At 37.8% G+C, this 17907-nt stretch overlaps 1 protein-coding gene across 2 annotated transcripts in view; it reads left to right on the top strand.

Annotated features, from left to right (window-relative positions):
- The first annotated feature begins 16077 nt into the window (after positions 1–16077).
- Positions 16078–17907, top strand: part of ptprz1b (protein tyrosine phosphatase receptor type Z1b) — a 95447-nt gene continuing 93617 nt past the window's right edge. For both annotated transcript variants that reach the window (XM_038281935.1, XM_038281934.1), the window contains exon 1: positions 16078–16227. In XM_038281935.1, the coding sequence (XP_038137863.1) occupies positions 16179–16227 (49 nt within the window). In that variant the 5' untranslated portion in view covers positions 16078–16178. The remainder of the gene's footprint in view (positions 16228–17907) is intronic.

Genomic DNA, 17907 nt, shown 5'->3' with positions numbered 1-17907 from the left:
TTTGTACTTATTTCTTCCACAAAGTACTGATATTAAAGCCTAATCGCTGCGTACTTCAATGTTTGATCTGACCATGTGACGGCATATACAAGTGTACTTTTGTAAAATTAAAAAGTGTCCTTGTTTATTCAGAAATATCAAATTGTTATAATTTTAGATACCCAACAGGTACATGGTCTGTAACACACGTGGAACATATATGCAAGCATAATTAATTAAGTGAACTTCAAGTAAAAAATGTAGTTACTTAAATATAAATATATAAAAAAGCAACCAAAATGGAACCGAATAAAATTTGTTGATTTTTAGATGCTTTTTTAGCTCACATTCAAAAAACAACAAGCATACAGAAAGCTTGAATACAGCAGCTCTACTGTAAGACACAGTGGTGGCAGCATCATGCTGCGGCGGCACTTTGTGTCGGTGGAGACAGAGTAACTGAGTATTTACTAGTATTTACTACCAGCATTGGTTGTCTGCATATTGAACACAAAATTAGCATTTTGTTGCAGGATGTAACTAACCGCATTATGGCCTATATCTGCATCATGCGCAGCATTAACGATACCTGGATCCTTTGTTAGCTGACTCCCTGATTTCCAGTTTGACGGACTCCTTCTGAAACACGAGGAATTGTCGTTTATATCTTGTATTTGAAGGGACAATCGATGCAGCTCCAGTGGATTTTCTAAAAGCAAGTCAAATGAGGCTGAAGCTAGTCATTCAGTGGGGCAACATACCTGAATAGGGTTACAACAGAGGCGTTAAGATCGCAGCAAATGGTTTCAAATATGAACTCAATGATAAAGGAATAAAACAATGAAGGGATTGAATGTTAGGAGGGAGGAATTGAGAATGATAGCAGTACGTGGGATGGATTACAGGTAAAAGAAGGTACTGATGAGAGGAATTATGACAAAATATTTAGAAACGGTTAGAGACGCTGGAGGTGAAGGAAGGGTTGAAACGATAGCTAAAGGAATTAGGATTGAGAGGGAGGATTAGGACAAATTTTAAGAGAAGGAGAGAGGAAGGATGGAGACATTTAGGATTAGGATTAACTGTCACTCTGGAGATCCGAGCAAAGACCCTTAACCCCACACTGCTCCCCAGGCGCCCCAAGATGGCAGCCCACTGCTCCCCAAGGCGATGGGTTAAATGCAGAGGTAATAAAGGTTAATTATTATTTTTATATATCCATAACAAGGAGGAAAGTGAGCCTGTCTTCATCCGTAGCATGAGATAAATTTTAATTTAATCCCAGGAATTAAACAGGAGAGTGACTGGATTTTCACAGAGTACCAACGTGAATGAAAAGCAAAGTTTTCATGACTCAATGTGTGTGCAACGTGTGAAGGCGGAGTGAAAATATGTGCTGCTAATGAACTCCTCTGGTCCCTCACTCAGCTGCGGTGATTGAAAACGGCCCCACTGGTTGCCATGGAGCCCAGCAGCAATCCAATTCTGTCTATGGGTTTGAACTCTTTTAAGGAAGAGAAGAAAACATGCACCCTGAAGCAGCGATGAGGCGTTCCCCCACTTCACTTGGAGTGGGTGTTGGTTTCTTCATCTATGTGTGTCTCTCAGAGAATTTCGCCGGCTTCTTTAGGAGCTGATTTCTCTTTATGCCTCGTTCTGTTTTCTAACCGCGCTTTAAATTGAATGTAGGTTCAGAGATTTCAAACTAAAACTACACCTCTCTCCCTCCCAGTGAGCCTTAATCAGATTTATCCCAACACTTTGGTGATGCCAGGACTCAGAACGACCCAGAATTCCGGCAGACAGACTGAAGTGATTTATAAAAGCGCTTATTGACTGCTTTGAAAGTTTGTGTTTGTGCAGCTAGGATTAAATGACTGGTGTACTGTCAGATCAGCATCAATTAAGTCCATCCATCCATTAAGTGGTTCCAGCCTTACCTATTGGTGGTGACAAAACACCTAAAGCTTGTTTGCCTTATAAAAGAAGGAGTCAAAAACTGAATTGAATCAAATGTTATCATTTTCAAATGTTGTTTTTAATGCAGGAGCATAAAGCTCATGAAGTTTTGATTTATAATTATAATTCTGCAAAGTTTTATTCTGAAAATCTCAAGTCTAAAGGATGACATATCGAGTTTACTACAAGGAACAAATGAAAAGTATTTTACATTTATTGACTTGAATTTACTAATTCAAAAACCGAGATATACATATGTTTTACCATTTGTATTTGTTTGTTTAATGAGACATTCATATTTATGTATTTGATATTTTTTGCTCTAAGGTATGATTTTAAAAGCATGATCACGACCTCCAACTTGACTTGTGACCTCCTTAGGGGCCCTGACCCCTACATTGGGAAGCCTTGTATTGCTGGTTAGAGATAACAAAAAAAAAAGCTTTTAAAGTGTATATTTCTAAATAAAGAAACATGTTTCTGCAAACAGTGATCTAAAATTAAGTAAAATGTAATAAAAATCAGCATATTTTCCTTTGATTTGAGCAGGTAAATAAGATAAACTGCCATTGGAATGATAATCTTTTTTTTTTTTTGGAATGACTATCTTTCTTATGAAATAAGAAAGTTATTCATTTTTAAAGATGAATCATGTTTATCCATTGGTAAATGATCTTACTTACCTGAACAAATCAAGAAAAAGAAAAAATTGCTTAACTACCTTTGATTTTTTTAGTGAAGGAAAATATGAGGTGATTTAGACCCTGAACCAAATTAGGTTTGCATCAACTCACCATGTTTTATCAATAAAGAGAAACAAATCATTTCATTTACTATCATACCTCATCAAGCTGAGCTAGTAAGGAGAATAAATCAAAAGAACAGAGATGCTAAACATCATTTCCCCACATTTAATCAAATCACAGATTAGCGTCGATGGAAAACATGAATACAAATGAGATATTTTGGGACCATTAAACATTTTCATCCAGCCACTGCAGCCTGCGGAAACCTTCCATGCATTAAAATCAAATTTTTCTCAACAATAGGAACATTAAATATTATTAATCTTTTAATATATCTAGAGGATTAGTTAATGGAAAATCATCAGGAAGATGCAGATCTAATCCCAGAGGAAATTCTGAGTCCTGTTTATAGCAAAGCAGAAACCTGTTAGGTAACTGGACTATCAAAAAAGATGAGTAAAATATGTGAATATTTTACTCATAATAAGGATTTTATAATGACACTTTTAAATTATCATTAAATATAGGGTATGTTGCTCCGACATGCTATCAAGCTATTTTCCCCTCTCTGTTTTTAGCGTGATTAGCGTACTTGTGCTCTTAGCAGATTCTAGTTCTAGTTCCTCTATACTTTATAGTGTATCAGTTTGAAAAGGAAATATATATATATATACATACTGTAATCTCTTTCTGACAATAATATCTCTCACTCCCATCAATAGTCAGATGAAAAGATCATTCACACACCTGCTATGAACTCATTGCATTTCTGCTAACGTTTTCCATAGTCTCCTTTTTGTGTCTTTAAATCATCTATTGTTACTAAAAGTAATAAAATAAATAAGTATGCAGTTTTATTTACAGCAAAAGTGTCATCTGGTTTATATTTTTTGGTTCAAAATAAAAATACCGGTGTGAAAAAAAATAGCTTTGATAGATTAAAATAATACATTTAATTATACTAGATAAATAAAAAAATATCAAGCATATCTTCTTCTCTTTATCTGTCAATCAGGGCCCATGACCGAATATTTCAAATTATTTTTTTCACGTAGAAGTAATGATATGTACAAGATATTTTGATGTAAAAAAAAAAAAAAAAAGTTTGATTTTATCATTAAATCATGTCATTTAAACATGGCAAGCAATGGGTTCTATGTGCAGCTTGATTTTTTCTGAACTCCTTTGGTTTATTTCATTACTGGATGAACTGATGAACCCAGGTGTGTCTGGCCATTGTTGCCACGGTTACTGAGGTCAGGCACCTGAGGAGCTGCCTTAAGTTCAGGAAGTAATGGAGTAGTGCATAATGTAGAGCCATACAAAGACAGCGAGACAGCGGTGAGGTGTGTGGTGAGATTTACACAAAGTGTCTGTGAACAGGTCGTGCTAAATATTCCCAATGGTTTCTGGTTTTTAGGTCATAAAACCTTTGGAGATGGTGTGCTGTTTTATTTTAAATTTATTTTTTATCCAATACTGCACTGCTCTCTTAGATATCAAGACATAGGATATTTCCCTATTCCCTAACTAACTAATCAACCATGTCCAGAACATTTTTGTTAACACATCACATTTTCTTCTTTGTCTTTGTGATGCGGTCGGGTGCGATAATTAAAATTGATCATAGTTTTAAACAGACCCTTTCATTTATAGTTTTATCTTGGTGTAAAAAATCTATTTTAGGATTTTGTTCATGTTCCTATAGTCTTTGTGTGGTGTAGCAGGATATGTCCATGTTTTTGATGCAAAGGACCCAAATTCAAATCTATTTTAATTTTTTTTTTTTTTCTATCAAATCCAAAGTATTCTCAATTTTTAATCAAGGTGATTCATTGGATGAGGATAAAAAAAACATGCAAAGAGACAGGAGAGAAAAAAGAACCCAGATGCAGGATATAGGATAAATGAAGAAAAAAATGGGACTTGGATCTATTAATTAACTGGTTTAGAGGAGCAAACAGGCAGAAACACCAGGATGAAACAGAACCTACCCAATAATATGAAGCAAATAAAACAGCAGTTAAAGGATTAAATGGCAAAGCTAAGAAATACAGCAGAAAACGAGCTGAATGAGCATCAGGAAAAGGACCTTATATGACAAAAAAACTAAATGGTAGAAATAACACTGTATGGCAAGAACTCTTTTTATAGATAAAATAAACCAAATGAAAATAAACAAAAAATAAATCCAGTAATGAAGTTTTTGAAAAATGTTTTCATAGAAAAAAAAAAAGGTTCTGGAGAGTTTGTTAATACAGAAAATCCATAATGTAATCTGTAAAAAAACAAAAATATAAAAATACATTTGAAAGAAACTTGAAAAAACAATATTTGAGATAACAGCAAAGTTACTCTGAAAACTTTCATCTCTGGATTTTTGTTTCCATTTACAAAACTTGTTCTTTGCTCACAAAAAATAATGGAACAAAACTCACTGTGAGTGTGTAGGAGCAACAGAATCTGAAACTGCGACCCGATCTGAGGGTCACAGATCTGAGGGTTAAAGGCCTGACAGAGACAAACCAAGGGACTAAAAGAATCCTAGAAACACAAAACCACCAAGTGTTCTGTAGAAAAATGATGGGGCCATACCATTAGTAGCTACTTAGGGAGGTCAGGGTGTTCGTGCTTCAGCTTATATTACTAGAAGGGGACCCTTCCATGGTCTCACAATGATAGAGGCCATCATTTAGTTCCCTATTCCAAAGGGTGAGAATTTGTAATATACATTGAAAAAAGTTTTAATCTAGATAAGTAATTTTTTATTAAAACAAGTGCATTTGTTCTGGAATTGAAGAGGTTAGTGAGAAACTTTGCCAATGGAACAAGACAATTTACACTTAAATTAAGAAAACACAAATGCATTATCTTCCAAACCATCTCATTTACCTGCTCAAATTAAGGGTAAATAAACGTAACTATATATATATAAATATAAGGGAATTATTAGCAGATAGATTTTTTCCCCACTACACTAGCTTAGCTGCAACAGGCTACTTCCTTGGTCCCCCCTTGCATACATGAGCAGTATCATACTTCTGCATTTATGAATTTTTTAGAGCATTTGTTTTATTAGTCTAAATCTAAGCATTGTCTCTGTTTCTTAAAAGAGGGAATAACTCTTAGTAGGTTTTATATATTTTCTAGATCTGCCACTAAATCTAGTACTAATAAGTTGCCTTAAAAAAGTAATATATACAAATTCATCTTCACAAAGTTGAATCGGTACTGAATAGAATTTGATTGACAGCCAAACACAAAGTCACAAATCTCTTCTTGTTTTCAAATAGCTGAAGCTTAATCCTATTGGCTGATCAGTCTCTGTTAACATTTTCAAGTCTTGCCACTCAGATAAAGGCAACTCATACACCCATAGAAAAGCTCTGATCTGAACCCTTATAGCTCTGACTGCTTGTGGACTTCCTGTTCTGCTTAAAGGTGAATCTTGACCCGTCTTCTTTTACCTTCTTCCAACCATCAAGCCTGAATGCCGTATGCAATAATTAGCTCCACTATTGATCCAAAAGACGCATATGTTCTGGTCTGATGAGCACAACAAGCAGCACAGCTCTCACCAAAACACATCGACCAGCATTTGTCCAGGACGCTGACCTCCTGTTGGCACCGCTGCACGTCAATACCACTGGTAACTGGGAAACAACAGCAGGCGCTCCAATATATACATGTGCAGATGATCAAACTGATGTAATACCCTAAATCAGGGGTTGTTTTCCAGGCTAAGAGCCCCTAAATGGATGGCGAGATGGAGCAGGGACCCCCTAATTATATATATTGCATGAAATTATGTTATATCAAACTGGTCCTATAGTCACTCTATTACAGATGAAGTAATGTAATGAAAGTCATTTCATCCTGGGATTATTAAAGTATTTCTGATTCTGATTCCTTGTGAATGAAACGGTGCCCAGCTTGAAGGAGCTCCTGTGTGTCGCTGAATGTGTGCATTAATCATGGGCGGTTCTAGACAGGGGCCAACGGGGGCCAGTGCCCTTGTAGATCATGCCCTGGCCCCTGTACTGAAGATATAATACTCAAAGAAATTCTAATGATGATATGCGCTAGAACAGCAGTGATGGGACTAACGGCGTTCAAATTGACGGCATTACTAACGCCGTTACCTTGTTTTAGTAACGAGTAATCTAACTAATTACTTTGACTGTAACTATAACGCAGTAACTATTGCAGACACCCCGTTACTGCGCGTTACTCAGGTCGTGCGCGCCTTGTCATGAGAGAGGGGAGGATGAGAATGGCTGATGTATAGTGAGATTCCGTCTGTCAGTTGGGAAGGTGCGTGTCTCCGCTGGTGGGTGTTAACGTACAGCACACACAGAGAAATGGAGAGTGAGGATGACTCCAGCAGCAAAACAGCGTTTTCCAGATGGAAATACCGGTGTTACATCGAGCTGCGTTTCCCCATCACATACGGTTTCCTCTGCATCTCCGCACAGCGCAGGCGGCACGAGTCACCGCGCACGCGACAGGAAACGCGCATGCTCGCTAAAGGCGCGTAACAGCCGCCCTGTGCTCGCGCCACAGGAGAACTATGGAGAGCGTGAACGATCAAATGATAGCCTATATGGAGAAAGGGAGAAATCTGGATGGATGGATGGATGGATGGATGGATGGATGGATGGATGGATGGATGGATGGATGGATGGATGGATGGATACTCTGCCTTTTCAACCTACTATATTTTTTATTTTAAACATTATTTGATGGCCTTTGTGGCAGGGATGGAGATCCATATTTTATGTCACACACAGAGTATACATCTAGATAGATAGATGGATAGAAAGATGTTGCAGTATCTATAACAACCCAAACACACAGGATTTCAGAATTAGACATCCCCAGTTATTCATTTCATATACTCACCAGATCTGAATGTCCTGTTAAAAAACTTCACATGGCGTTCCCCCCCGATGTCATTTACGTTGAGTTGCAATAAATACTAAACTCTCTGCAGGTTCTTGTCTTTGTCATCCTCTCTATTCAGCTGGCTTTGGAAACACACCGCGAGAAGGTGGGGGCTGGGTGGTGAGGGTTACTGGGCGAGAAACGCAAAAGTAACGCAATAGTTACTTTTACTAGTAACTAGTTACTTTTATTGTGGAGTAACTCACTTAGTAACTCAGTTACTTTTTGGGAGAAGTACAGGTGCTGGTCATAAAATTAGAATATCATGAAAAAGTAGATTGATTTCAGTAATTCCATTTAAAAAGTGAAACTTGTATATTATATTCATACATTACATACAAACTCATATATTTCAGATGTTTATTTGGTTTAATTTTGATGATTACAAATGACAACAAATGAAAATCTCAAATTCATCATATCAGAAAATTAGAATATTACTGAAGACCAATAAAAACAAAGGATTTATAGAAATGTTGGCCAACTGAAAAGTATGAACATGAAAAGTATGAGCATGTACAGCACTCAGTATTTAGTTGGGCCTCCTTTGGCCTGTATTACTGCAGCAATGCGGCGTGGCATGGAGTCGATCAGTCTGTGGCACTGCTCAGGTGTTATGATAGCCCAGGTTGCTCTAATAGTGGCTTTTAGCTCTTCTGAATTGTTGGGTCTGGTGTATTGCATCTTCTTCTTCACAATACCCCATAGATTTTCTATGGGGTTAAGGTCAGGAGAGTTTGCTGGCCAATTAAGAACAGGGATACCATGGTCCTTCAACCAGGTACTGGTAGCTTTGGCACTGTGTGCAGGTGCCAAGTCCTGTTGGAAAATGAAATCTGCATCTCCAAAAAGTTGGTCAGCTGCAGGAAGCATGAAGTGCTCTAAAACTTCCTGGTATGTGGCTGCGTTGACCCTGGACCTCAGAAAACACAATGGACCAACACCAGCAGATGACATGGCACCCCAAACCATCACTGACTGTGGAAAATTTACACTGGACTTCAAGCAACGTGGATGAAGTGCCTCTCTTCTTTTCCTCCAGACTCTGGGACCTTGATTTCCAAAGGAAATGCAAAATTTACTTTCATCAGAGAACATGACTTTGGACCACTCACCAGCAGTCCAGTCCTGTTTCTCTTTAGCCCAGGCAAGACGCTTCTGACGCTGTCTGTGGTTCAAGAGTGGCTTGACACAAGGAATGCGACAGCAGAAACCCATGTCTTTCATACGTCTGTGTGTGGTGGTTCTTGAAGCACTCACTCCAGCTGCAGTCCACTCTTTGTGAATCTCCCCCACATTTTTGAAGGGGTTTTGTTTCACAATCCTCTCCAGGGTGCGGTTATCTCTCTTGCTTGTACACTTTTTTCGACCACATCTTTTCCTTCCCTTCGCCTCTCTATTAATGTGCTTGGACACTGAGCTCTGTGAACAGCCAGCCTCTTTAGCGATGACCTTTTGTGTCTTGCCCTCCTTGTGCAAGGTGTCGATGGTCGTCTTTTGGACAACTGTCAAGTCAGCAGTCTTCCCCATGATTGTGTAGCCTATAGAACTAGACTGAAAGACCATTTAAAGGCTTTTGCAGGTGGTTTGAGTTAATTAGCTGATTAGAGTGTGGCACCAGGGGCCATCAATTTTGAACCTTTTCACAATATTCTAATTTTCTGATATGATGAATTTGAGATTTTCATTTGTTGTCATTTGTAATCATCAAAATTAAACAAAATAAACATCTGAAATATATGAGTTTGTATGTAATGTATGAATATAATATACAAGTTTCACTTTTTAAATGGAATTACTGAAATCAATCTACTTTTTCATGATATTCTAATTTTATGACCAGCACCTGTAACTAGTAACTATAACTAATTACTTTTTCAAAGTAACGTGCCCAACACTGTGGAACAGACATGGTTATTGAATAGGTACTTAGGATCTATGTAATTTTTTCTTCTTTACAAATTCTGTTTTATTAATTATTTAAAAACAATAAGGTGATAGCTTCAGTGGTATTGAGATAGGATCCCAGTTTTCATCTGTTAAATGTTTTTTTCAAAAGAAATTGCTCTAATTTTTACTGCTGAATTTATCAGTTCTAAGATTATATAGAAAATGGTCATTTTAACATAAATTAAGGCAAAAATATATAAAATTCCTAAATTGCGAATGTGTGTTGACCTAATAAGACATAGAATTTTATTTAAACCTAATTGAATAGAAATTTCACTTAAAGCAGCTTTCTTAATATATTTGAATCCCTTGTCCTGTTTTTTTATTTCATGTGTTTCTGTGGCCCCATGAAAACAACGCTGGCCCCCTCCTGGCCCCCCTTGGTGCATTTGATCTAGAACCACCACTGGCATTGATGACTGAAAGACATCTTCTGCATCCATTTATCTGTTTACTACAGTGTGTTGAATTCATGTCAATGTGGATTTAAAGACATTTCTATTGGTGGAAAAAATTGCAGGGGGGAGCATAAAAAATTAATCAACCAAAACTTTCGCGACCCCCATGAAGTACCTCCGTGGACCCCCTAGGGGTCACGGACCCCCTGTTGAAGACCTCCGCCCTAAATGATGCCAATTTTGGAAAATCCAGCCTGAGATTCTTAAGGGCAGCTTAGGATATTGTTAGAAATCTCAGTGCAGGTAGTGCAGATTAGGGCCATCGAGTTATTGACCCCGCTGCAGTCATGGCGTGGTTTCACAGGCAGAGAGGGAGAGAGAGGTAACAGTGTTAACACAGCGCCTATAGCTGGCAGAGAGCTTGGAAAAGACAAAGCTTGGAGACGGAAACATGATGTGTTTGCTCATCTTAGGGGTTAGATTCATTCATCCCAAGTCTGTCCGCTTTAGCCATCAGAATCAGTCGGTCAATGAACAAAAATACTTTCATACAGACAATTTAATTGAATCTGATGTTGGGGATATTATAAAAAAGACCAAGAAGAGTACCGTAGTTGATATTTGATCAAAATGATCCAAGGTTTTTTAGTCTTTGTAAAGGCAACACTCAGACAGAGAGAAGGCAAAGAGCGACTCAGACTGGAAGCAGCTTCACATGTCGAGCAAGTACAGTTGTTGCATAATTGTTTTAAAAAAATGAGTTTTATTCAAAAAAGGATTTTGAGATTAACTTTGCTATATTATAAAATTGTATTTTTTTATATATATATTTTTTAAACCAAATGTATTTCCATCTATCTTCCATGTATCTATCCCTGGAAAAAACAGGCAGACATTTCGGTCCAGAAAAGTGCAGTACTAGAAAAGCCAAGATACTGAAATAACATTTCTATTGGTCAACATTTGTATGGCTCAATGTTTGGATCAATAGCTGGCCTTTGTATTGGGCTTAAAGTGAAATTAGATCTGAAAAACCATCTGCAAAGTATACATTTCTAAGCTCATTATGAAGAACAGAATTTAAAAAAAGAAAATTAAGAGAAAAGAAAATTACTGATCTAGTATGTAGCAATAGTGAACCTGGCAATAAGGTGGCAAACAGTGCAGAATGAGAGTAAACTATAGCTACCACTAACTGACCACGAAGAGTCAAACACATAATCTGCTTTAATTATTTATTAATCTGTATAATATACATATTAAATGTAGGGAAAACAGAATGTAGGACCCAGGATTCAAGGCGAGACAGAGAGTGGGAAAGTTCAAAGCATTTAATGACAAAAATAACAGAATGAAACAGAAAATGCGGAGCGGTGGACCTGCAGTGGCTGCAGGGGGAGGCGGGACACAATCCATCACTGGTACTCTGGTTTAAAGAGGAACACAGCTAAGTGACCATGATAAACTGGTGGAAGATGATTTTCCGTTTGAGGTTCCGATCCGAACAGGAACAGATTGACGCTCAGATGGAAAGAAGCAGGCTCAGCAGTTGAGAGGCAGAAATATGACACGACACCAGGAATACTGCGGAACTTTAAACTAGCTCCGTCCACTGAGCCAAAACAGGAGCAGGGCACGCTCAATGGACAGGGGCCAGGACATGATACAAACACCAAGACACAACTAATGACCCTCTCTAAACACTGGCCTCAGAGAAAGAAAACAAGAACTACGGAAAAAACTCACACAGATAGAAGCATCATATAATGATCTGGCCCAGATAGCTGGGCTGAGCTAAATATAAAGTAGCAGGAGCAGCTGGATAAGATGAATGATGATTAGTAACCAGTGAGGGCTAGGCTGGTGAGTGAAATGAACAATTAGGTCATCTATCAGGACCTCGATCATGACATTAAACGGTTTAAGTCATTGTTCTTTATCATTAATTACATAGATATAGATATCCAAAAGACTTCTAGATGACAATGTGAATACCATGTTTACCTTCTCTTCACAGAAACTATTTCTGAAAAGATTGTGACAAATTAAATACTATATTCTTTTTGTCAGTACATGGTTAATATGCTATGAAGCGAAATATCAAATCAGTTGGAGCATTCCTCTAAAGAGTATTACTGCTTCCACCCCCTGCTTTAGAGGGGAATTGCTTCTATTAGACATGTGCATTATGTCTATGTGGAAACAACAAATCACCGATGGGGTCGCCATGGCCACCCCTTGGCCTCCATCTAGCTCCGCCCCTGTCTCTGCAAGGCTATTAAAGCGTTTTTCATGGTTCCCTTTCATGAGCCACAAATGCTACAGGAAGCAGAGAGCTAGAGGGCTTATTGTTGACAAGCATCTTAAAAAATGTTGGTCCAACAAGTGAGGCGAAGCTCCTGTGTGAATTCAAGGAGATTATCTCTTTAACGTATGCTAATGGATGCACACCGAGTAATGAGAGGCTGGTGTTGTTGTGTGACCGTGGTTTCACACAGACACACACAAACTTTTTCCAAACCATCACAGCCCAACCGGTGAAAAACAACGGTATGCTCTATGGGAAAAGCTGAAGTCCAGGCGCTGCCAAATCTCACTCTCATCACATAAAAGCCCTGCATTGATTTGGACCCCCCTGGCTCATATTCCTGCCTCATTATGTGCTACTGTTTCACTTTTTATCAAATCTCACCCTATGTGGTGCACAGTTTGAAGGTACTTTTGATGTCATGTTACAATGTGTTTTTCACAGCAATTGCTCTTTAAAGGACATCCTGATGAAGAAGGTGGCTACAAATGTCAATCATCAGCAACTGCTGCACCGAGGGACTGAAATGGGGGTTATTAAAATAAACATCATAAAAGGCAAATAGGTTTTCTACTGGAAGATGTTGTATTCTCTTTCATTCTTTCCTGACTGAGGCCTGTGGAGATGGAGCTCTACTCAGTTTGACTGATTTTGAGAACTAGATGCAATGACGGGGGTAAAGTTTATTTTTTGCAAGTTTATATTTTGTTTCAGGTTACCTTGAAACATCCTTTATAGAGTGAATTTGTTCCAGTTTTGTCGCAAGGAAAGAAAAATTTTGTAAACTGAAATTTGAAAAACACAAAAAATGCAATCTAGAATGAAACTTTGATTTGAATTTTTATTTAAAAAAACGTTTTTGGGAGTAACTTTGCTGTTTTCTCAGACTTTGTTAGTTTCTTATTATTTAAACTTATTTTCTATTTAATATTATTTCAGATGTCAAATTTTTCAAATTTTCTTTGTAGAATTTTCATTTTAAAATGTCAGTTTTAGGTCAGATTTCTGTTGTTGGGTTCAGTTTTCTGAATTATATTTTTTTCAAAATGAGTTTCACAGATCACATCCTCTTTAGCCGCTTTAGCCTATTCTTGTGCTACGGTAAATGAAAATTAGCCTCATATTCTTTCATTTTCAACTTTGACTTCCCCCTCTGGCAGTCAGGAAAAATCCCTGCTGCACAGTTCAAGGCGTGGGATAAAAATAGCGGCTTATATTCCAGAAAATACGGTAATAATGTGCTAAATAAAAGCTTCACTGCACATACATTGACAGCATTTAGTATTTTCCATTTCTTTCTATATATTCTGATCTCACATTAGAGTGAAATATGAGGTTATATTGTGCAGGATTTTCATTTTCCAAATTTCACAAACCTACAAAGTTTGTAGGTTTGTGAACTGGGTTAATTTTTTTTGAAAAAGTGTTCTTTTTACTATGAACTGGCACAACATTGGTCTTTGGGATGAACTCGTTATTGTCTGAGGGTGTTGTTGCGTTTGAAATTCACTGGTTTGTTGTGTTTAGAGAAAATCCTTCTGAGTTTCTCAGAAATGTCATGAAATTACAGCGTTATTGCCTCTCTCTGTTTTCTCCACTGTGTTCAATGCACTGCATCAAGAGTAACACTGCATTGAGCACAGAGGAGAAAACAAAGAAGCTAAGCCATCACTGAGGGGGAAGCCTGTGGTTTCAGTTCCCAAGCATCTACAATTCAGTCCTGGAACTCAGTCAGAAAATTACATAAGAACACTCAGCATGATTCAAATGGACAAACACATAATCCATACACAACAAAAGAATCCAACGACCCACAAATATCGATGGGTGGGTCTTTGATTTGTATCTGAGTTAAGCCTGTTTTGTAATAAGTGAATTTTCATCACCTCATGTGGCAGACTGCAGGATTTTAGCTATTTTGGTTTGGAATAAATGTAGTTTTACCTCATTTAAAAAAAAAATTAATGATTATATTTGAATTTGAATAAATTTTGCTTTGTTTATCCACATTTTTTGTATTTTTTTATTGACGTGACTTTGTCTTCCATTAGTGGTTTCTCACTGGTTTTTAATTCCAAATCTGTTTCCATTTCTATAGCAAAGACCTCAGGTTAAATCTCAAACAATGAACATTCGAAGCACATATCAGAAAACATTCACTTAAACTTAACGCCAATCATGAAATAAAAATGAATCCATGCTAATTTATGTGATGAATATATTATTTCAAAATACACTTGAACTGGTTTTACACACATATGGGAATTATGCTTTCTGAATTTCTAACCCAGGATAAATGAGCTAGGATGGAGCTCTTCAACAGGGGGTCCGCGACCCCTAGGGGGTCCACAGAGGTACTACATGGGGGTCTCGTTGATTAAACTTTTTTTTTATATCCCCCCTGCAATTTTTTCCACTAATTGAAATGTCTTTAAATACACATTAACATGAATTAAACACACTATAGTAAACAGGTAAGTGGAGGCAGAAGGTGTCTTTCAGTCATCAATGCACACATTCAGCGACACACAGGAGCTCTTTCAAGCTGGGCACCGTTTCATTCACAACACCTGTCCCATCAACCAGGAATCAGAATCAGAAATACTTTAATAATCCCAGGGCAAAATTATTTTCCTTACATTACTTCATCTGATTTGATCTGACTATAGGACCAGTTTCATATATAACACAATTTCATATATAAAATTAGGGGGTCCCCTCCAGGGGCGAAGATAGATGTGGGGCCACGGGTGGCCATGGCCACCCTTAGCCAATCATTGGCCACCCCTGTGGCCACCCCTACCATTTTTTCTCCCTCTAATACAGATGGTGGCAGCAATTTATGTAGATATTAGTACTTGTAAGGATCAATTTTATGCAGAATTATCATTGATAAAAGGAGGTAATTAATGACAATGGAAAATATGTTTGCACCAGAACTCAAACCTCAAAGAATTGTATCCACTATACTTTTTATCTGGAAATCACAGATGCTGCAATATTTATGCGTCTATTTGTCAACAAAGGTTGGAAGAAAGTATAGTTTGTCGTTATTTAGAAAATATGGATATTGTGCCCATTAATTTTCCTGTTGTAGAATGACCCTGAGGTTCTGGGGCCTATCAACTTTCGGCCCTTCCTCAATGTACATTGGTTATTGCCTGGTACCCCCTATAAAAATTTTCTGGCTACGCCTCTGTTGCATGTATTAGAGGGAAATAAATGTTAGTGGTGGCCAATTATTGGCTATGGTGTTATCCTGGCCCCCCATCTAGCTCCGCCCGTGGACAGGGCCCCTAAGAATTTTGGGGCCCCTAAGCAACTGCTGTCTCTCAATCCAATCCAATCCACTTTATTTATATAGCACATTTAACAACAGAATAAGTTTCCAATGTGCTGTACATAACAAATAATAAACACCAATACATAAACAGAATACACAATTGCTGATAGTCAGGCCATTGGTGGCCTGAGAGGCGTTCATTGTTTAGCCTTGATGGGAAAAATATGGATAAGATATATCAGCTTCCTTTAAGAACAGCAGGCAGCCAAAGAGTCCTTAGATAAATGCTTCCAAACATCAGACACACATTTAGGGGCGATCCAGTGATTTCCGTTCAAGGCAGTGGGAGGCGCGCGCGGCGTCCGTATCCCTTAATTTGATGTGAGCGCGCAATCATCCGGCCAACCAACCGCGCGGCGCGCGAGCCCGCTCTACTTCAACCAACCCAGCAGAACCAAACCGAGCCGAGCTGAGCTGAACCAGTCCCACTGTCAGACAGCAGGCGCTCAGGAATGACCTCTTAGCTAATCTTTTAATAAAGAAAAAAAAACGTTTTTTGTTTTTTTTCTGTCTGAAAGGTTGATCTCATCCAAATCGTGGACTCTACAGTTATGAGGACCGATGTTTGCATCTGGCAGCTGCTTCTAATCAGCCACACAGGTGAGAAATGAAATGTGTTTGGTGAAGAAAATGAAAAGAAATGTCTCCTCGCTGTTTGATCGTTTAAGATGCGCGGCTGTTGGATTCCCATGAGCATCAGATCACTTTTCGGATTATGCAATCGGTGCAAGACAGACGCTTTTTGCACGTTAAATTATAAATGTGCGGTGTTTTTTTTCTTTCTATTTTTCGTATTTATTCGTTTTTTTTTTTATTAGATTAAATCCTCTGGGATCTGAACATCCACCAACTGTTTCTCTAAAGAAAATGATGTTCTGCAGAGTGCGCCCCAAGACAAAGCTTTAAATGTTTGTTTATTTTGTAGAATAAATGACAGTAAATTTGTATCTTTCTAGGAAAATAAGCAATCCTTGTGAATGCCCGTTGTCTGCATGCATTGCTACTTAAAGAGTCTGAGAACATGACTGGCTGCAGAGTTCAGTAACAGGTGGGGGCGGGGGAGGGGGGTGATAGTGAAAGAGCAACTTTATAAAATCTGTTTATAATTACAAACTAAAGGGAGATTGATCAAAGGAATTTTATTCCGAGTTTCAAAAAATTGGTAATCTGGATTACCACATTGCAGAAGCATGGAGAGGATGTTTTTAGTCTGGCCTCAAATATTCATTTTCATTTATCTATCTTTTAATGGGATGATGTTTTGCAATGTTCAACCCTTAAGCATTTTTTTTTGCATTTGTACTTTTTTTCTGCCAGCTCAGTTACAGGGCGTTATATTTAGTTTTGTTGCAGCATTATTCCAAATGGAAATATTGATTTAATATATTTTTCTCCAAAATTTTACAAACAATGCGCTATAATGAAAGTGAGGATTAAGTTTTTCTAAGGTTCATGCAAAACTAGGAATTCACAAACTCTTCTCTCCCTCTGGTTTGTTGGGAAATGTCTGTGGAGCCATTTTCAGATCTTTCCAGATCATAATCTGTAATCTGGTTTAGCAACTCCAAGACGTCCCATAGTGGTTCTGATCCATTTCTCCAGTCTGAGCACTCCAGGATGTCTCTGTTTATTGCTGCAATCGTTTTCACTATCCTGCCAGCTCCTGCTGCTGAAACGCATCTCTTTAGCATGATGGTGCCACCACCATGCTTCACTGCAGGGATGGCACTGGCTACCTTGGTCAACCAGACTCCCTAGTGTAAAATAGACCAGACCAATCACAACCTATAATGCAATGATACTTTTTTTTATTTTTTTTAACCATGACTGATATGTTTGCAGCTGCAATGAGCAGTGTTTTAAGGCCCTTTATATGTCCTGAAAGCGGTGTTTATATTGTTAAAACTGGTTGGTTAAGATCTGCAAATCTGGTATTCGCAGCAGAAAGTGTGATTTTTGTCTCAACAGACAGGAAAATGATTGTTTGATCCCTTTAGAATCCTTAATAACAACTTGCTTTTAGGTGCCGGTGAATATTCCTTATCCAGATTATAGTCATTCCAAAAAAGTAAAAAAAACAAACAAAAAACAATCCACTGAATCCACTTCCCATCCAGGAAGCTTTTTCAATTCAAAGTGTCAGTATTAAGTAAACTAGTAAGTAAGTAAGTACACTTTATTTGTATAGCACTTTTCACAGACAAAGTCACAAATTGCTTCACATGATGACATATGGTATATATTAGCATTGAGTTCAAAATTTTATAAGGTAGCCTTAAA

This window comes from Cyprinodon tularosa, unplaced genomic scaffold, assembly GCF_016077235.1.
Source record: "Cyprinodon tularosa strain WSP-4 unplaced genomic scaffold, ASM1607723v1 ctg177, whole genome shotgun sequence".
NCBI classification, from domain to species: Eukaryota; Metazoa; Chordata; class Actinopteri; order Cyprinodontiformes; family Cyprinodontidae; genus Cyprinodon; species Cyprinodon tularosa.
Note: the sequence above shows the minus strand (reverse complement) of the source record. Positions and strands in the feature narration are given on the sequence as shown.